This window comes from Chiloscyllium plagiosum, unplaced genomic scaffold (genome assembly GCF_037043375.1).
Source record: "Chiloscyllium plagiosum isolate Xiang-an unplaced genomic scaffold, Cpla_swu_hap1 HiC_scaffold_3, whole genome shotgun sequence".
Lineage (NCBI taxonomy): Eukaryota > Metazoa > Chordata > Chondrichthyes > Orectolobiformes > Hemiscylliidae > Chiloscyllium > Chiloscyllium plagiosum.
This window is the reverse complement of record NW_028270141.1, coordinates 164,846,589-164,867,659: the sequence shown is the minus strand read 5'-3', so window position 1 is coordinate 164,867,659 and position 21,071 is coordinate 164,846,589. Positions and strand designations below refer to the sequence as shown.

The window sequence follows — 21,071 nt, the reverse complement described above, 5'->3', positions numbered from 1 at the left end:
AGCAAGGTGGCATTAGTGGAGGGCAACAGGATTCAGGGTACTTGGAGGTGCATGGTAAAGTAGGGCTGAGTTAACATGGCTTCATCAAAGGGAGGTCATGTCTGACAAATTCTTTGAATTTTTTGAGGAGGTATCGAGCAGGTTAGACAAAGGAGAGCCAGTGGACACGGATTTGTTTGCATTTCCAGAAGGCCTTCAACAGCATGCAGCAGCGTAGGTTCCTAAACAAGATAAGAGCCCGTAAACTTGGGTGCAAGGTACTGGCATAGGGTGGCACAGTGGTTTGCACGGTTTCTTCACAGCGTCAGGGACCCAGGTTTGATTTCACCCTCTGACAACTCCCTGTGTGGAGTTTGCACATTCTCCCCGTGTCTGCATGGGTTTCCTCCCACAGTCCAAAGATGTGCAGGTCAGGGTGGATTAGCTATGATAAATGCAGGGTTACAGGGATAGGGTAGGGGGTGGGTCTGAGCAGGATACTCTTCAGAGGGTTGGTATAGACTTGATGGGTCGAATGGCTCAGTGGCCAAATTCTGCTCTTATATTTTGTGGTCTTCTGTGCTGGATTTTATCTGTTTACAGCACTAATACTGTGAAGGAATGAAGCAAAGGATATTTCTGGCGATCATTAGATGAAGCAGAGTTGTTCACTATATTCAATGCTGACCGGAATAGAATTTTGATCAAGAGAGAGTTGTGGACAATGGAGGACAGGGAGGATGGTGAAACTGAGCCATAATGATCAGCCATGATCTTACCGAATGGTGGAACAAGCTTGATGGGCTGAGTGGCCTGCTCCCATTTCCTGTGTTTTGTTCAACTGTACTCTCACTGTTGAATATTTGTGTACAAAAGCCTTCAGGTGTCCCTTCCAGCAGCCCTTTTAAAAGTAAAAAAGTCACAGTCATACAGTATTTAAAAAAACCCAATCCTTCTGTTAAACAACAAACTCCAAATTTACTAATCCCATTTACCTTCATCCATAACGTACTATGTCCCAACATTTTAAGTTCTTGTTCAAATGCTTATTAAATGTTGTGAGAGTACTTGCCTCCACTATCACTTCAGGCAGCGCATTCCATATTTCTGTCACACTGGGCTAAATTTAAAAGCAGAACCAAAAGGAAGTAATTTCTGGATTACTACCTGACCCACGAGCTAATTGGCACAGGGTCAATAAGATTGGAAGGTAAATGTGTGGCTCAAAGAACGGTGTGGGAGGAATGGGTTTGAAGTCGTAGAGAATCATAGAGTCCTCCAGCACAGAGACAGGCCCTTTGGCCCAAACTGGTCCATGCCTACCAAAATATCCATCCACGGTAACCAGTTGACTGCACTTGGCCCATTTCCTTCTAATCCTATCTATGTATTTGTCCAAATGCCTTTTAAATGTAGTGAATGTACCTGCCTCAACCACTTCTGCTGGCAGCTTATTCCATATGCGTACCACCCTCTGTGTAAAAAGATTGCCCCTCAGGTCCCCCTTTATTCTTTCCCCTCTAACCTTAGACTGATGCCCTCAAGTCCTTAATTCCCCAGCCTGGGAAAATTACTGAGTGCATTCATCCTGTCCATGCCTCTCATGATCTTATACACCTCTCTGAGGTCCACCCTCTCCTACGCTCTAAAGAAAAATATCATAGCTTATCCAACCTCTCCCATAACCAGGAATGATAATTGTAGGTTCTAGGATTTAGATGTTTCAGTAAGAATAGAGAAAATGGTAAAATGGGGCAGGGGGTGCAATGTTAGTCAAGGACAGTATTACAGTTGCAAAAAGGATGTTTGTGGACTCGTCTACTGAGGTTAGAAACAGGAAAGGAGAGGTCACCCTGTTGGGAGTTTTCTATAAGCCTCTGAATATTTCCAGAGATGTAGAGGAAAGGATCGCAAAGATGTTCCTGGATAGGAGCGAGAGTGACAGGGTAGTTGTTACAGGGGACTTTAACTTTTCCAAATATTGACTGGAAATATGATAGTTCAAGTACTTTAGATGGGTCAGTTTTTGTCCGATGTGTGCAGGAGGTTTTCCTGACACCGTATGTAGCCAGACCAACAAGGGGTGAAGCCACTTTAGATTTGGTAATGGGTAATGAACCAGGCCAGGTATTAAATTTGGTGGTTGGTGAGCACTTTGGTGATAGTGATCACAATTCTGTTATGTTTACTTTTGCGACGGAAAGGGATAGGTATATACCACAGGACAAGAGTTACAGCTTGGGGAAAGGCAATTATGATGCGATTAGGTAAGATTTAGGATGCATAGGATGGGGAAGGAAACTGCAGGGGTTGGGCACAATTGAAATGTAGACCTTATTCAAGGAACAGGCACTGTGGATCATTGATAAGTGTGTACCTGTCAGGCAGGGAGGAAGTTGTTGAGCGTGGGAACCGTGGTTAGGATGAGATGTGATGGCTCAGATAGGGTGCTTGAAAGTTACACGTTAGCCAGGAAAGACCTAAAGAGAGAGCTAAGAAGAGCCAGGAGGGGACATGAGAAGTTGTTGGCGGATAGGATCAAGGAAAACCCTAAGGCTTTCTACAGGTATATCAGGAATAAAAGAATGACTACAGTAAATTAGGTTCACAAGGGAGATGTGTTAGCAATTCGTGAAAGTGTGAAAATAGATAAGTCCCCTGGCCTGGATTGGATTTATCTTAGCATTCCCTGGGAAGCCAGGGAGGAGATTGCCGAGCCTTTGGCTTTGATCTTTACATCGACATTGTCTACAGGAACAGTACCAGAAGACTGGATGACAGCAAATGTGGTTCCCCTGTTCAATAAGGGGAGTAGAGACAGCCCTGGAAATTATAGACCAGTGAGTCTTACTTCAGTTGAGGGTAAACTGTTGGAAACGGTTATATGAAATAGGATTTATAATCATCTAGAGAGGAATAATTTGATTAGGGATAGTCAACACGGTTTTGTGAAGGGTAGGTCATGCCTCAAACCTCATTAAGTTCTTTGAGAAGGTGACAAAACAGGTAGACGAAGGTAAAGCGGTTGATGTTGTGTATATGGATTTCAGTAAGATGTTGATAAGGTTCCCCATGGTAGGCTATTGCACAAAATACGGAGGCATAGGATTGAGGATGATTTAGCGGTTTGGATCAGAAATTGGCTAGCTGAAAGAAGACAGAGGGTGGTGGCTGATGGGAAATGTTCATCCTAGAGATCACTTACTAGTGGTGTACCACAAGGATCTGTTTTGGGGCCACTGCTGTTTGTCATTTTTATAAACGACCTGGATGAGGGCATAGAAAGATGGGTTAGTAAGTTTGCAGATGACACTAAGATCGGTGGAGTTGTGAACAGTGTGGAAGGATGTTGCAGGCCTCTGGGGGACATAGATAAGTTGCAGAGCTGGGCCGAGAGGTGGCAAATGGAGTTTAATGCGAAAAAGTGTGAGGTGATTGACTTTGGAAGGAGTAACAGGAATGCAGAGTACTGGACAAATGGTAAGATTCTTGGCAGTGTAGATGAGCAGAGAGATCTCGGTGTTCAGGTACACAGATCCCTGAAAGTTGCCACCTAGGTTGATAGGGTTTTTAAGAAGGCATACGGTGTGTTAGCTTTTATTGGTAGAAGGATTGAGTTTCGGAACCATGAGATCATGCTGCTGCTGTACAAAACTCTGGTGCGGCCGCACTTGGAGTATTGCATACAGTTCTGGTCAGCGCACTATAAGAAGGATGTGGAAGCTTTGGAAAGCATTCAGAGGAGATTTACAAGGATGTTGCCTGGTATGGAGGGAAGGTTTTACGAGGTAAGGCTGAGGAACTTCAGGCTGTTTTTCTTAGAGAGATGAATGTTGAGAGGTGACTTAATTGAGACATATAAGATAATCAGAGCGTTAGCTAGGGTGGACAGTGAAAGCCTTTTTCCTCAGATGGTGATGGCTAGTACAAGGGGACAGAGCTTTAAATTGAGGGGTGATAGATATCATGGAGTCATAGAGATGTACAGCACGGAAACAGACCCTTCGGTCCAACCCGTCCATGCTGACTAGATATTCCAACCCAATCTAGTCCCACCTGCCAGTGCCCGGCCCATATCCCTCCAAACCCTTCCTAGTTATATATCCATCCAAATGCCTCTTAAATATTGCAATTGTCCAAGCCTCCACCACATCCTCTGGCAGCTCATTCCATACACGTACCATCCTCTAAGTGAAAATGTTGCCCCTTGGGTCTCTTTTATATCTTTCCCCTCTTATCCTAAACCTATGCCCTCTAGTTCTGGACTCCCCCACCCCAGGGAAAAGACTTTGTCTATTTATCCCATCCATGCTCCTCATAATTTTATAAACCTCTATAAGATCACCCCTCAGCCTCTGACGCTCCAGGGAAAACAGCCCCAGCCTGTTCAACCTCTCCCGATACCTCAAACCCTCCAACCCTGGCAACATCCTTGCATATCTGTTCTGAACCCTTTCAAGTTTCACAACATTTTTCTGATAGGAAGGAGACCAGAATTGCACGCAATATTCCAACAATGGCCTAACCAATATCCTGTACATGCTGTAACATGACCTCCCAACTCATGTACTCAATACTCTGACCAATAAAGGAAAGCATACCAAACACCTTCTTCACTTTCCTATCTACCTGCGACTCCACTTTCAAGGAGCTATGAACCTGCACTCCAAGGTCTCTTTGTTCAGCAACACTCACTGGGACCTTCCCATTAAGTGTATAAATCCTGCTAAGATTTGCTTTCCCAAAATGCAGCACCTCGCATTTATCTGAATTAAACTCCATCTGCCACTTCTCAGCCCATTGGCCCATCTGGTCCAGATCCTGTTGTAATCTGAGGTAATCCTCTTCGTTGTCCACTACACCTCCAATTTTGGTGTCATCTGCAAACTTATTAATTATGCCTCTTATGCTCGCATCCAAATCATTTATATAAATGATGAAAAGTAGTGGACACAGCACCGATCCTTGTGGCACTCCACTGGTCACAGGCCTCCAGTCTGAAAATCAACTCTCCACCATCACCCTCTGTCTTCCACCTTTGAACCAGTTCTCCCTGTATTCCGTGAGATCTAACCTTGCTAACCAGTCTCCCATGGGGAACCTTGTCGAACACCTTACTGAAGACCACATAGAAGACATCTACCGCTCTGCCCTTATCATCCTCTTTGTTACTTCTTCAAAAAAGTCAATGAAGTTTGTGAGACATGATTTCCCACGCACAAAGCCATGTTGACTATCTCTAATCAGTACTTGCCTTTCCAAATACATGTACATCCTGTCCCTCAGGATTCCATCCAACAACTTGCCCACCACCGAGGTCAGGCTCACCGATCTGTAGTTCCCTGACTTGTCCTTACCACCCTTCTTAAACAGTGGCACCACGTTAGCCAACCTCCAGTCTTCCGGCACCTCACCTGTGACTATCGCTGATACAAATATCTCAGCAAGAGGCCCAGCAATCACTTCTCTAGCTTCCCACAGAGTTCTTGGGTACACCTGATCAGGTCCTGGGGATTTATCTGCTTTTATGCGTTTAAGACATCCAGCACTTACTCCTCTGTAATCTGACATTTTTCAAGATGTCACCATCTATTTCCCTACAGTCTATATTTTCCATGTCCTTTTCCACAGTAAATACTGATGCAAAATGCTCAGTGTCTGCCCCATCTCCTTCAGCTCCTCACAAAGGCCGCCTTTGTGTGATGTCAGATGTAGTTTCTTTACTCAGCGAGTAGTAGGGGCGTGGAACGCACTGCCTGTAACAGTAGTAGACTCGCTAACTTTAAGGGCATTTAAATCGTCATTGAATAGGCATATGGACGAGAATAGAATAGTGTAGGTTAGATGGGCTTCAGATTGGTTTCACAGGTTGGTGCAACATCGAGGGCCAAAGGGCCTGTACTGTGCTGGAACAATCTATTCTATTCTAACTCACATCCTTGAGTCTCGGCAACATTCTTGTAAATTTCTTCTGCACTCTTTCCAGTTTAATAATATCCTTCTTATAGCCAGTTGACCAAAACTGAGCACAATACGTCAAGTGCGGCCTCACCAACATCCTGTACAACTGCAATATAACTTCCCAACTATTCTCAATGCCCTGACTGATGAAGGCCAGTGTGTCAAAAGCCTTCTTCACTGCCCTGTCTACATGTGACTCTACGTTCAGAGAACTGTGATGCTGAAGTCCAAGATCACTCGGTTCCATGACACTCCTTACAGCCCTATTATTCACCATGGATTTGTGGGACATTGGCACCAGTACTGGGGAAGAAGGGACCTGTTCCAATGGCACGGTCTTCATCTGAACCGTGCTGGGACCAAAGTCTGAGCAAATCGCATAACTAGGGCCATAGACAGAGCTTTAAACTAAATGGGGCACGGAAGGGTGTTTAGAGTTCAGAACTCAGGAGAGGTTATTAAGCATGGACACAAATAGGACAGCGTGTATGGAAAAGGTTAGCAATCAAACTTCAAACACACTGGACAAACGTATGGCAATGAGAAGAGGGACGATTGACCCAGGACTGAAGGTGTTGTATCTGAATGCACGCAGTGTAAGGAATAAAGTAACTGGGCTGGTGGTGCAGGTTGAAATTGGTAGGTATGACATGGTCGGAATCATGGAGATGTGGCTGCAATGGGATTAGGATTGAGAGCTGAATATTCACATCCTATTGTAAAGACAGGCAGGTTGACAGAGTGGCTGGGGTTGACTTATTAGTAAGAAATGAAATTAAATCAATATTAAGAAACAAAGTGGGGTCAGATGACGTAGAATCTGTCTGTGTCGAATTGAGAAATCGCAAAGGTAAAGAAACCATAAATGGAGTTCTGTACAGGCTGGGGCTGGGGCTGGGGCGTGCGATACACCAGGAGATAAAAAAGGCTAAGCTATAGTGATCATGGGGGATTTCAACATGTAGGTGGACTTGGAAAATCAGGTTGGTAGTGGATTGCAAGGAAAGGAATTTACGTAATGTCTATGAGATGGCTTTCTGGAGCAGCTTGTGTTGGAGCCCATTAGGGAACAGGCAATACTGGATTTAGTGTTGTGCAATAGGCAGACTGATAAGGGAGTTTAAGATGAATATGATTGAATTTACTCTTCAATTTGAGAGAAGAAGATCAAATCAGAGGTAACAGTATTACAGCTGAATAAAGGCAACTACAGAGGCATGAGGGAGGAGCTGGGGAGAATTGACTGGGAGAGGAGCCTAGCAGGAAGGACAGTGGAACAGCACTGGCAGGGGTTTCTGAGAGTAATTCAGGAGACACAGCAGAGCTTCATTCCGAGGAAAAGGAAGCATGGTACAGGGAGGATGGGGTAACCCCGGCTGACTCGGGAAGTCAGGGATAGTATAAAAACAAAAGAGAAAGAGTATAATGTGGTGCAGGGCAGTAGGAAGCCAAAGATCAACAGAGGGCAACAAGACAAGAAATAAAGAGGGAGAAGATTAAATGTGAGGGTAAGCTAGCCAGTAATATAAAGGAAGACTGCAAGAGTTTCTTTTAGTATATAAAGGGCAAAAGAGAAACAAAAGTGGACATTGGGCTGCTGGGAAATGATGCAGGAGAGACAGTGAGGAACAAGGAAATGGCTGAGGAGCTTTGCTTCAGTCTTCGCGGTGGAAGACATGAGTAATATCCCAAAAATTCAAGAGTGAAGGGACAGAGTTGAATATGACCATCACCAAGGAGAAGGTGCTAGAAAAACTGAATGGCCTGAAGGTGGATAAATTACCTGGACCAGATGGATTTCACTCCATAGGAGTGTAAAGGAGATAGCTGACGAGATAGTGGAGGCGTTAGTGGTGATCTTTCAGTAATCGCTAGAATCAGGGAGGGTCCCAGAGGACAGGAAAGTCACTAGTGTGACAGCCCTGTTTAAAAAGGGAGTAAGGTAAAAGAAACAGAAACAGACCCTTCAGTCCAACCCGTCCATGCCGACCAGATATCCCAACCCAATCTAGTCCCACCCGCCAGCACCCGGCCCATATCCCTCCAAACCCTTCCTATTCATATACCCATCCAAATGCCTCTTAAATGTTGCAATTGTACCAGTCTCCACCACATCCTCTGACAGCTCATTCTATACCCGTACCACCCTCTGTGTGAAACAGTTGCCCCTTAGGTCTCTTTTATATCTTTCCCCTCTCACCCTAAACCTATGCCCTCTAGTTCTGGACTCCCCGACCCCAGGGAAAAGACTTGCCTGTTTATCCTATCCATGGTCCTCATAATTTTGTAAACCTCTATAAGGTCACCCCTCAGCCTCCAACGCTCCAGGGAAAACAGCCCCAGCTTGTTCAGTCTCTCTATATCGCTAAAATCCTCCAACCCTGGCAACATCCTTGTAAATCTTTTCTGAACCCTTTCACGTTTTACAACGTCTTTCCCGATAGGAAGGAGACCAGAATTGTACACAATATTCCAACAGTGGCCTAACCAATGTCCTGTACAGCCGCAACATGTCCTCCCAACTCCTGTACTCAATACTCTGACCAATAAAGGAAAGCATACTGCATGCCTTCTGAACGGAGATAAGGAGAAACTTGTTCAGCCAGAGAATGGTGAATCTATGGAATTCATTGTCACAGAAGGCTGTGGTGGCCAGGTGATTGAGTGTACTTGAGACTGAGATAGATAGGTTCTTGATTGTCAAGGGGATAAAGGGTTACAGGGAGGAAGTGGAAGAATGGGATTGCGAAACTTATCAGTCATGATACAGTAGCCTAACATATGCTGCTATATGTTATGGTCTTATCTGGCCTACTGTGACTCCAAATCCACAGCAATGTGGTTTACTCTTAGGGCAATTGTTGGTGATGCCCTCATCTCATGAATGAATTTAGAAAAAAACGCTTTAAAATTTTTATCCTTGCTTTCAATGTGTCTCGCCCCTCCCTCTCCTCCAGGCAGTGCAAGCCTCTTGAGAATAATGTGCTTTCCTAATTCTGACCTCTTGGGTGTTGGTGTCTGTGCTTTCACTTTCCTCATTTCGATGCTCTGACATTCACTCCGTATACTTCTCCACATTTTTAAGCCACTTTCCTTCTCTAAGATGCTCCTTAAAGCCTCCCTCTTTGGCCATGTTTTCGGTAACTTGCCTTAATTTTATCTAATGGCTCAGTCTCATTCCTTGCTTGCTAATGTTGTTTTACTGTATCAATATAAGCTGTTGTTTTGGTTACATAATAGTGTTTAATGACGCAAGTGTCTTTGCAGCTGACCTTGCACCTCTCTCTGTCTAGGGCGTTATTATATGGTGGAATGCGTGAGGCACATTCGCAGGCTGAAATCCCATTGGAGGATACCCCAGCAGAGGCATTTACAATGCTCCTGAAGTATATTTACACAGGCCAAGTCACACTCAGTAATGAAAAAGAAGAAATATTGTTGGACTTCCTCAGTCTTGCCCATAAATATGGATTCCCAGAGCTGGAAGATGCCACATCAGAGTATCTGTGTACCATCCTCAGTATTAATAATGTCTGTATGGTTTATGATGTGGCCAGTCTTTACTGTCTACACAAACTTTCCAGTACCTGCTGTCTGTACATGGACAGGAATGCAAAGGCAGTTCTCAGTAGTGAGGGCTTCCTATCTCTCTCTAAGGTAAGCTAATGAGCAGTAAAATTATATTTCAGTTTTGATCAAACCCTAAATCTCCCATGTGTCTGCTAAATAGTACTCATATTGGAATTTCAGACTCTCGCTGAAAATGCTGAGGAGAGTCTGTTTCAAAACTTTCACCTTCATGTTGTCATTGAATCACTGGAGCTGCTTGAACTTTTACCAAATTTACCAAATGAAACTTTCTGTCAGTAACATTACCTAGAGTCATACAGAATAGAAACAGGTACCTTACAGCTGACCAACAAACACAAAATTACCCTAATCCCATTTTCCTGCACTTGATCCACAACCATATCATGCCCTGGTATGTTAAGTGCTCATCCAGATGCATCTTCAAAGCTGTGAGAGTACCTGCCTCTACCACCCCCTGAGGCAGCACGCTATGCACTTCTACCACCTTCTGAGTAAAAACATGTTTCCTCAGGTCTTCTCTAAACACCACTTAGCCACCTCAAGCAAGTTTGCAATGGGGAAAACTTTTACACAACCTATCCTGTCTATGCCTCTCATTTTGCATCCCTCAATCATATCCCGCCTCAGCCTTCTCTGCTTCAAGGAAAACAAACCCAGCCTATCCAGTCTCTCCTCATAACTAAAACTTTCCATCTTGGGCTGGTTAACCTCCTCTGCAGTCCTATGATTCCAATTGTATGGCAACCAGAACTTCTGTAGCATAACAATCCTCCTCACTATTAATGACTACCAGGCATGGCCAGGGAATCACATGCACTGTTATCACTGGAGACATAGAATCAGAAAGTGTTATCGTCCAGGAGGAGGCCATTCAACCACTCATTTCTGTACTGGCTCTCCACAAGAGCATTTTCATAAGAGCTAGGAGCCCTCCATTCTGCTCCTCCATTTGATATGATCATAGCAGTTCTTATCTTGGCCTCTTTCCTGCCTTCTTTCCATAACCTTTCAACCTTTAATAATTAAAAATCTGTCCATATCCTCCTAAATGTAAGCTGTGTCCAGGTCCACCATGTTCTGGGATATTCTACAGATTTCACAGCACTGAGGATCAGAGGGACCCTGGAAAATTCAGCAGGCCTGGCAGCATCTGTGGAGAGAAAGCAGAGTTGATTTTTCAGGTCCAGTGACCTCCCTTTAGAATTGATTGTAACTAGGAAAACGTTGGTGTGTGTATATACAGGAAAAGGGGCAGAGGAATGGGAAAGGCGTAAACGATAGGTAGAGATGGAGCCCAGAAGGAAAGAGAAGCAGTTGGTCAGATAAAGGAGTGGATGAATGAATAGCCGTTAGTGGCTGACAATGGGTTGTTTGTGGTAGCAACTGATATGACAAGGTCAGGTATATGGGGGTTGGCATAAGGACGTGGGAAAAGATGGTCAAGCCATAAAATTATTGAACTCAATATCGGGTTCAGAAGGTTGCAGGGTTCCCAATTGGGAAATGAGCTTCCAGTTTGTATTGAGTCTCTCTGGAGCACTGCAGCAAGTCTGTAACAGAGATGTTGTCCATGGAATACAATGGTGTATTGAAATGGCATTCCTGAAGAAGGGCTTATGCCCGAAACGTCGATTCTCCTGTTCCCTGGATGCTGCCTGACCTGCTGCGCTTTTCCAGCAACACATTTCCACCCCGTATTGAAATGGCAGGCAACCAGAAATTCAGGGTCATTTTTGGAGACAGAATATAGGTGTTTACCAAAGTGGTCAGCCAGTCTGCACTTCTCACCAGCAAAGAGGAGACCATAGTTTGAACAGCGAACACAGTAGACTAGATTGAGTGAAGTGCAGGTAAATTGCTGCTTCACCTGGAATGTATGACTGCAGTGTTGGATAGTGAGGAGAGAGGAAGCAAACAGGCAGGTGCAAATGTGTGTAAAGGTGATGTTGGGATGTGGCGGAAGCATTAGGAGTGGAGGAGTTGCAGACAAGGGTGTCCTGGAGGGAATGGTTTCTGCAGAAGTCTGACAAGGAAAGGAGGGCAGGGGAATGTGTCTGGTGATGGCATCTCACTGGAGGTGGTGGAAATGGTGACTTATGATCTTTTGGATGCGGATGCGGATGCGGATAGGATGGTAGGTGAGGGCAAGGGAGCCCCTATCGCTGTTGTGGTAGGAGCAAAAGAGGGTGAGGACCGAAGTATAGGAGATGGGGCAGACCTGGATGAGGGCGCTGTCAACTACGGTACTGGGGAAATCCTCAGTGGACATTTCAAAGGCCCCCTTGACGAACGTGGCATCATCAGAACAGCTGAGATGGAATCGGCGGATCGGGAGAATGGAGTAGTTTCTCCAGGAAGCAGGGTGCAAAGATGTACAATTGAGGTAACTGGAAACACAGATGTTGAGGAAGGGAAAGGAGGAGTCAAAGATGAGTCAGACAAAGGTGGGAGTGGTGTGGAAATTGGAAGCAAAATTGATGCATTTTTCCAATTCCAGCCGAGAGAGGGAAGCAGCACCGATGATGTCGTTGATGTACTGCAGAACGTGTTGTGAGTGGGGAGTGGAGTAGGATTGGATCAAGGAATGTACCAGTTTTCCCACAATGAGGTGGGCATAACTGGACCATGCAGGCACCCATGACCATCCCTTTGACCTGAAGGAATTGAGATGAGTTAAACAAGTTGTTCAAAATGATGACGAGCTTGGCCAAGCTGAGGAAGGTGACCGTGATGGGGTATGGTTCAGGCCTTTTTTCCAGGGTGAAGCAGACAACCCTGGTCCATCCTGATGTGTAAAGGGATTGTATGTCTTTGATAAAGAGGCAGAGGCCTGGGCCCATGACCTGGGATTCTGAAACTGATATAAAGTGTTAGAGTAATTACGAATGTAAGTAGTAAGGCATTAGACAAGGGAAAACAAAAAAAGTGTCAGGAAGAGACGAGTTTTGTTCTACAGAACCAGGCAGAAACGATGGGTCTGTCTGAGCAGTTCTGTTTGATTTTGGGAAGGAGGTAGAAGTGGACTGTGCGAGGTTGGGGGATTATGAACTTGGAGGCAGTGGGGGTAGAGATCACTGGATGAAATTAGGTTAATGACCACTGTGGACACAATGGCCTGGTATTCCTTTGTGGGGTTACGGTCCAGGGGAGATGTGAAGAGGTATCTGAGAATTGGCCCTCAGCCTCCACAATGTAGAGGTCAACATGCCAGACCGCTCTTTACGTCAATTTCTGAATTTCTAGCTTGCAGGCCCCAAGTGCCTCCTTATGTATTATCTTCCCCACATTCTCAGCTCCATCATTTATGAATATCACAAAGAAGAAAGGACCCAGAACCGATCCCTGTGATCTGCCACAGCACACCAGACTCTAGTCTCTCAATCTTCTACCACTACCCTCTGTCTCTTGTCACAAAGTTAATTTTGGATCAAACTTGCCAAGTTACCCTGGATTCCATGTGGGACTTTACTGTAATCCATATAGAATATATCAGCTGGGCTATCTTCAGCCAAACACTTGGTCACCTTCTTGAAAAATTCAACCAGATTTATTCGGCATGACCTACTGCCAAAGCCATGCTGACTATCCCTGATCAAACCTTGACTGTCTAAATGGAGATTAATTTTCGCATTCAGTATTTTCTCCAATGGTTTCCCTACCACTGATGTGAGACTCACTGGTCTATCTCCACCAACTTTATTGTAAAGTAGAACCTCATTAACTGTCCTCCAGTCCTCTGTGCACCTTCCCTATGGCTAGAGATGCTTTAAAAATCTGGCTCAGGGTCCCTAGTATTTTTTCCTTCATCTCCTACAATAGCTTGCAATACAACTCGTCCAGATCTGGGGACTTGTCCACTTTAAACCTACCAAAACCTCGAATACTTCTGCTTTTTTTAATATAGAATCTCTACATTGTCGATATAGGCCCTTCAGTCTACACCGCCCCTCCAAAGACAAACCCACCCAGACCCATTCTCCTGCCCTATTACTCCACATTTCCCCTGACTAATGCACCTAACCTACACATCCCTGACACTATGGGGTAATTTAGCATGGTCAATTCACCTGACCTACACATCTTTGTGACTGTGGGAGGAAACCAGAGCACCCGGGGAAACCCACGCAGACACGGGGAGAATGTGCAAACTCCACACAGACGTTTGCCTGAGGCTGAAATTGAACCTGGGTCCCTGGCGCTGTGAGGCAGCAGTGCTAACCACTGAGCCACTGTGCATCTTTTCTCATTTTGCTCAATAACTTTCCAGTTTATTGTCTTGAATTCTGTACTGGCATCCTCCTTTTTCCGAGTCAAGACAGATGTGAAGTATTCATTTGAAACCGTACCATGTCTTCTGAATTCACACACAGATTTCCCTCTTGGTCCCTAATGGGCCCTACTCCTTCTCTGGTTATTCTCTCCCCCTTGATGTACTTGGAGAATGTCTCAGGATTCTCCCTAATCTTGTCTACTAGTATATTTTCATGACTGCTGTTTCCCTCATAATTGCATTCTTTAATATCACTGTGCACTTTCAATATTCCTGTAAGGGCCTCTGTTACTTTGCTCCCTTTGTAATGTTGTTCGCAACTGTTCACTATCGAGTGCGATTGTCCACATAGAAAGGGGAGGCGGTAGCCGAGTGGTATTATCCCTAGGCTATTGATCCAGAAACTCAGGTAATGTCCTGGGGATCTGAGTTCAAATCCTGTCACTGCAGAGGGTGGAATTTGAATTCAGTAAAAATTTAAAGTTAAGAGTCCAATTGACCATAAATCCATTGTCGATTGTCAGAGAGATAAAAAAAAAAATCTGGTTCTCTAATGTCTATTTAGGAAGGAAACTGTCAACTTTACCTGGTCTGGCCTACATGTGACTCCAGACCACAGCAATGTGACTGACTCTTAACTACCCTCTGGGCAATTAGCGATGGGCACTGACTCCCGCATCCCATGAATGAATTAAAAACTGTCACTGATCTTGGGTTCTGTAGGTCCTTGCATGGCTGATGAACCTGATTCTAAAGCCACATCTCTGATCATATATTTAGCAGGTATTTCCCGTGAGGTGGAAATGGTCCTTGGTTTTGAGACTGTTGGCGTTTCTTTCTCCTGTTCTGTATTTCCTCTTGCCAATGGTTGTTTTCAAAGAATTGTGTTCCTTTATACAAGGGTTTACTCCAAGTTGGCTTCTCGTGAAGGAAGGTCTTCCATACATTTATATCTATATTACATTTCTTGAGGGTCACCTTGAAGGAGTCATCGAAATGCTTCCTTTGTCTTCCTCTCATTCAAGTGCCTTCCTTGAGTTGGGTGAGGAAGATTTTTTTGACAGTTGGAACTCCGGCTTCCTAAGCCAGTGGCATATAGAGTCATAGGGATGTACAGCACGGAAACAGACCCTTCGGTCCAACCCGTCCATGCTGACCAGATATCCCAACTCAATCTAGATTAGATTAGATTAGATTAGATTACTTACAGTGTGGAAACAGGCCCTTCGGCCCAACAAGTCCACACCGACCCGCCGAAGCGTAACCCACCCATACCCCTACATTTACCCCTTTACCTAACACTACGGGCAATTTAGCATGGCCAATTCACCTGACTTGCACATCTTTGGACTGTGGGAGGAAACAGGAGCCCCCGGAGGAAACCCACGCAGACACGGGGAGAACGTGCAAACTCCACACAGTCAGTCGCCTGAGTCGGGAATTGAACCCGGGTCTCTGGCGCTGCGAGGCAGCAGTGCTAACCACTGTGCCACCGTGCCGCCAAGTCTAGTCCCACCTGCCAGCACCCGGCCCATATCCCTCCAAACTCTTCCTACTCATATACCCATCCAAATGCCTCTTAAATGTTGCAATTGTACCAGCCTCCACCACATCCTCTGGCAGCTCATTCCATACACACACCACCCTCTGTGTGAAACAGTTGCTCCTTAGGTCTCTTTTATATCTTTCCCCTCTCACCCTAAACCTATGCCCTCTAGTTCTGGACTCCCTGACCCCAGGGAAAAGACTTTGTCTATTTATCCTATCCATGCCCCTCATAATTTTGTAAATCTCTATAAGGTCACCCCTCAGCCTCCGACGCTCCAGGGATAACAGCCCTAGCCTGTTCAGCCTCTCCCTGTAGCTCAGATCCTCCAACCCTGGCAACATCCTTGTAAATCTTTTCAGAACCCTTTCAAGTTTCACAACATCTTTCCGATAGGAAGGAGACCAGAATTGCACGCAATATTCCAACAGTGGCCTAGCCAATGTCCTGTACAGCCGTAACATGACCTCCCAACTCCTATACTCAATACTCTGACCAATAATGGAAAGCATACCAAACGCCTTCTTCACTATCCTATCTACCTGCAACTCCACTTTCAAGGAGCTATGAACCTGCACTCCAAGGTCTCTTTGTTCAGCAACACTCCCTAGGACCTTCCCATGAAGTGTATAAGTCCTGCTAAGATTTGCTTTCCCAAAATGGATGATATGGGATGATTATAATAGCTAGTACTGTTATCTGCTTCAAAGACACCGATGTTAGGTATATCTGTTCTCCCAGCTGATGCAGAGAATCCATCTCAAACCGCATTGATGGTACTTCAAGGGTCTTGAGGTGATGTCTATAGATAGGTCAAAGTTTGGAGTCATCTCTATGACAAGGTATTGGCATGGATGTCCCCGTTGTTGAAGACTCTAGTTTTTCGGCATCCGAAGGTGGTGCTTGCAGATTGGATGCAATGTTAAATCTCTACATCAATGTCATCTTTAGATGAAAGGTAGCTTCCCAGGTAAGGGGAATGTTGCATGTTGGGAAGTTTTCTCCATTGATCTTAATGGAGGGATAGACTAGAACTTGACCTGGGATAGGAGAAAGTGAGGTCTGCAGATGCTGGAGATCAGAGCTGAAAATGTGTTGCTGGAAAAGCGCAGCAGGTCAGGCAGCATCCAGGGAACAGGAGAATCGACGTTTCGGGCATAAGCCCTTCTTCAGGAAACCTGAAGAAGGGCTTAAGCCTGAAACGTCGATTCTCCTGCTCCTTAGATGCTGCCTGACCTGCGCTTTTCCAGCAACACATTTTCAGCTTGACCTGGGATAGGTTGGTAATGGGTTCCTCAGGTGAGTCGCTGGTGAGTGTTCTTCAGATTGAGACTAAGAACAATTCTTTGGTACACCTCTGCGAAGGTGCTAAGCTAGGTTTGGAAGATTTTTTTTCTGAGAGAATGGCGATGACATTATCATCCAAGTCCTGAAGTTGTACAAGTGAAGTTGGTGTTATTTACTTCTTGGAATCCAAATGCTTGAAGTTGATAACGTTTCTGTCCATCCAGTAAATAATGTCAAAACTATTGGGAAGCTTGTTCTTGATAAGCTGTAGGTGGTTGTTTAGGCCTCTTCTGGAGTACTGGTCCAGTTCTGGTCACCATTATAGGAAGAATGTTATTAAGTTGGAGCGGGTTCAGAAGATGTTTGCCAGGATGTTGCTGGGAATGGAGGGTTTAAGTTATAAGGAGAAGCTGGATAGGCTGGGACGTCTTTCACTGGAGCTTGGGAGGTTGAGAGTAGACCTTGTAGAGGTTTCTAAAATAATTGTGGTGGTATAGTAAAGGTGAATGGCAGGTGTCATTTCCCTCGAGTCGGCGGTTTCAAGATGAGGCGGCATATTTTTAAGGTGAGAGGAGAAAGATTTTAAAAAGACATGAGGGGCAGTTTTTTATTACTGTACATAGAGAGTGGTTCATGAATGGAATGAACCTGCATTGGAAATGGTGGGTATGGGTACAGTTACAACATTTAAAAGACATTTAGATAAGTACAGAATAACAAATGTACATGGAGCGATATATGCCAAGTGCAGGCAGGTGGGACTAGTTCAGTTTGGAACGTTAGCGTGGACTGGTTGGATTGAAGAGTCTGTTTCTGTGCTGTCTGACTCTGTAAAGTGATGGGGCAATGATGTATCCTGCCTTGACTTCAAGTGATTCAATCATATTCCCATTGGTTAGAGTCATCATCAACATATGTAGAGGAGATGGAGGATGTTGATGAGTTTTGTTGGATAGCTGGCCTTTGACAGGATCCTCCATATCTGACTGAACAAAAGCCTCGGTCAGATCGATGAAGGTCAGGGAGAATGGTTGTTGTTACTGGTGTTTCTCTTACAGCTGCCAAGCAGTGGAAATTATGAGTGTAATTCCACAGTTTGGTTGAAAGCCACACTGGCTTTCAGGAATGATTTTCTCAGAGACTGAGAGAAGGCACCTAATGAGGATTTGGGCAATGATCTTCCTGGCAGCGGAGAATAGGGAGGTTCATCAGTAGTTTCCATATTCCACATTGTCTCCTTTCTTGAAGATGGGGATGATTAGCAGAAATTTCTTCTTTGTCCCAAATTTATGAGGAAAGAATGATAGAGATGATGGGTAAGCTCTGCTTCTTCAAGTTTGAAATTCTCTGGAATCCTGTCTTGGTCTTGGGGGATCAAGTGATGTCATAGCTGATCATGTGCTAGTGCTTTGTTCATAGATCCCTCCAATAAGTCATGACCGTGTCTTTTAGGTTGCATGTTCATGACTAACAATTATTGCGTAGATTTGATGAGCAAGAGAATCCCGTTGGAGTTGCGATTCCCAACACCTTCCTTTCTGACGATTCATTTTCAGCATTTGACATTCTTTCAAACCTTTGCATTGAAGTTCCAAGGAGGATAATTTCATCTTCCTTAGGGATGTTGGTGAGGATGGTGTCCAAGGTGAGTTTTGGACTCAGCTGTAGCATCTAGGGTTGGAGCATGGGTATTCCTGACTGTTACCTGCTGGTTCTTGGCAAGTTGTAGACAGTGAATCATGAGACGATTGTTGATGCCAGCAGGGAGCCTCAGGAGTCGGTTGGCGAATTGTTTTTCTTGATGGAGAGTCCAATTCAAACGTTTCGGGTTGATCTTGGGTTTTCCTCTCCAGAAGGGGATGTAACCAGATGTAACCACCTTAGATTCAGAATTGGCTGGCTGACAGTGGTTGTAGATGGAAAGTGTTCTGCCTGGAGGTCAGTGTTGAGTGGGGTCCCGCAGGGCTCTGTTCTTGGGCCTCTGCTCTTTGTAGTTTTTATAAATGACTTGGATGAGGAGGTTGAGGGGTGGGTTAGGAAATTTGCAGATCACACAAAGGTTGGAGGTGTCATCGATAGTATAGAGGGCTATTGCAGGCTGCAGCGTGACATAGACAGGATGCAAAGCTGGGCTGAGAAATGGCAGATGTAGTTCAACCTGGATAAATGCAAAGTGATGCATTTTGGAAGATTGAACTCGAATGCTGAATATAGGATTAAAGACAGGATTCTTGACAGTGTGGAGGAACAGAGGGATCTGGGTGTGCAAGTACATAGATCCCTCAAAGTTGCCACCCAAGTGGATAGGGTTGTTAAGAAAGCATATGGTGTTTTGGCTTTCATTAACAGGGGGATTGAGTTTAAGAGCCGCGAGGTTTTGCTGCAGCTCTACAAGTCCCTGGTGAGACCACACTTGGAATATTGTGTCCAGTTCTGGTCGCCCTACTATAGGAAAGATACAGAGGCTTTGGAGAGGGTGCAAAGAAGGTTTACCAGGATGCTGCCTGGACTGGAGGACTTGCCTTATGAAGAAAGGTTGACTAAGCTCAGACTTTTCTCTCTGGAGAGAAGGAGGAAGAGAGGAGACCTGATCAAGGTATACAAGGTAATGAGAGGGATGGATAGAGTCAATAGCCAGAGACTTTTCCCCAGGGCAGGATTGACTGGTACGAGGGGTCATAGTTTGAAGATATTAGGAGGAAGGTTCTTTACGCAGAGAGTTGTGAATACATGGAATGCGGTGCCAGCGGTGGTGGTGGAAGCAGAGTCATTGGGGACATTTAAGTGACTGTTGGATATGCACATGGATAGCAGTGAGTTGAGGGGTGTGTAGGTTAAGTTACTATATTTTACATGAGGATTAAATCTCGGCACAACATCGTGGGCCTAAGGGCCTGTTCTGTGCTGTACCTTTCTATGGTCTTCTTTCAGCTGCCTATTGCCTGCACCTTGAGTCGTCTGTAGATCAGAGGTGTCAATATTAAGTACTTGAGTTCACGGGAACAAGGGCAATTCTCCATTCCAGATGATTGTTTTGCTCATTGTCCATGTGCATTCCAGGTTCTGAGATTGAATTTGACTTTGGTTTTCAGACTGCAGGCAGATGAGCCCTGCTGGTTGCAGTTTTTCAGCCAGGTTGATGATGGAATAGTGTCTTTTTGGGCACCTTTCCTTGCCCCTTTCCCTGCGGGGTGAGTGGAATGGATCCTGAAAAGGGCTGCTCTGTCGTGAAGAAAGCTGGCCATAACTGCCAAGTTACTGCCATCTGTCGATAACAGGAGCAGGCTCACCAACTTTCAGGGCATTGACATGGTCATTGAATAGGCATATGGACAATAGAATAGTGTAGGTTAGATGGGCTTCAGATTGGTTTCACAGGTCGGCACAACATCGAGGGCCGAAGGGCCTGTACTGTGCTGTAATGTTCTGTGTAACGCTGTCCTGTTCCTAATTCAACAGCGAAATGATGGAATCAAATTCCATCATCTACATACTGGTCCGAAGCTAGGCATTTCTAGATCTCTTAATCCTGTCCCCATCACCTCTTGCCAATTGTGTGTAGGGGGGGGGTTTGAATTTATCTAAATAAATACCCTATGCAGGACAGCTATTAATGTGGGAATGCTGTCACACATCAGCAGGCACATAGTCCTGAACAGAAGGACGATCCATTTCCAATGGCAAGGAAAGTTTGATGATTGTGGAATCTTCCTATTCTTCATCTGCTGTTCCAGCCATTTGTACTACCCAAGTACAGAGGAATGCAATTATCCGAACACCAATTATCCGTGTGTGTCTGTGTGTGTGTGTCGGGTGTGTGTGTGTGTCGGGTGTGTGTGTGTGTCGGGTGTGTGTGTGTGTCGGGTGTGTGTGTGTGTCGGGTGTGTGTGTGTGTCGGGTGTGTGTGTGTGTCGGGTGTGTGTGTGTGTCGGGTGTGTGTGTGTGTCGGGTGTGTGTGTGTGTCGGGTGTGTGTGTGTGTCGGGTGTGTGTGTGTGTCGGGTGTGTGTGTGTGTCGGGTGTGTGTGTGTGTCGGGTGTGTGTGTGTGTCGGGTGTGTGTGTGTGTCGGGTGTGTGTGTGTGTCGGGTGTGTGTGTGTGTCGGGTGTGTGTGTGTGTCGGGTGTGTGTGTGTGTCGGGTGTGTGTGTGTGTCGGGTGTGTGTGTGTGTCGGGTGTGTGTGTGTGTCGGGTGTGTGTGTGTGTCGGGTGTGTGTGTGTGTCGGGTGTGTGTGTGTGTCGGGTGTGTGTGTGTGTGTGTGTGTCTGGTGTGTGTGTGTGTGTGTCTGGTGTGTGTGTGTGTGTCTGGTGTGTGTGTGTGTGTGTCTGGTGTGTGTGTGTCTGGTGTGTGTGTGTGTGTGTGTCTGGTGTGTGTGTGTGTGTGTGTGTGTCTGGTGTGTGTGTGTGTGTGTCTGGTGTGTGTGTGTGTGTCTGGTGTGTGT

General features: G+C 45.3%; 1 protein-coding gene across 1 annotated transcript in view; it reads left to right on the top strand.

The window, feature by feature from the left end:
* LOC148151801 (BTB/POZ domain-containing protein 9-like) overlaps positions 1 to 15,849 on the top strand; it is a 36,030-nt gene extending 20,181 nt beyond the window's left edge. The window contains exon 3 of the mRNA XM_087984839.1: positions 9,234 to 15,849. Coding sequence (XP_087840965.1) covers positions 9,234 to 9,606 — 373 coding nt within the window. The 3' untranslated portion in view covers positions 9,607 to 15,849. The remainder of the gene's footprint in view (positions 1 to 9,233) is intronic.
* Positions 15,850 to 21,071: the final 5,222 nt, after the last annotated feature.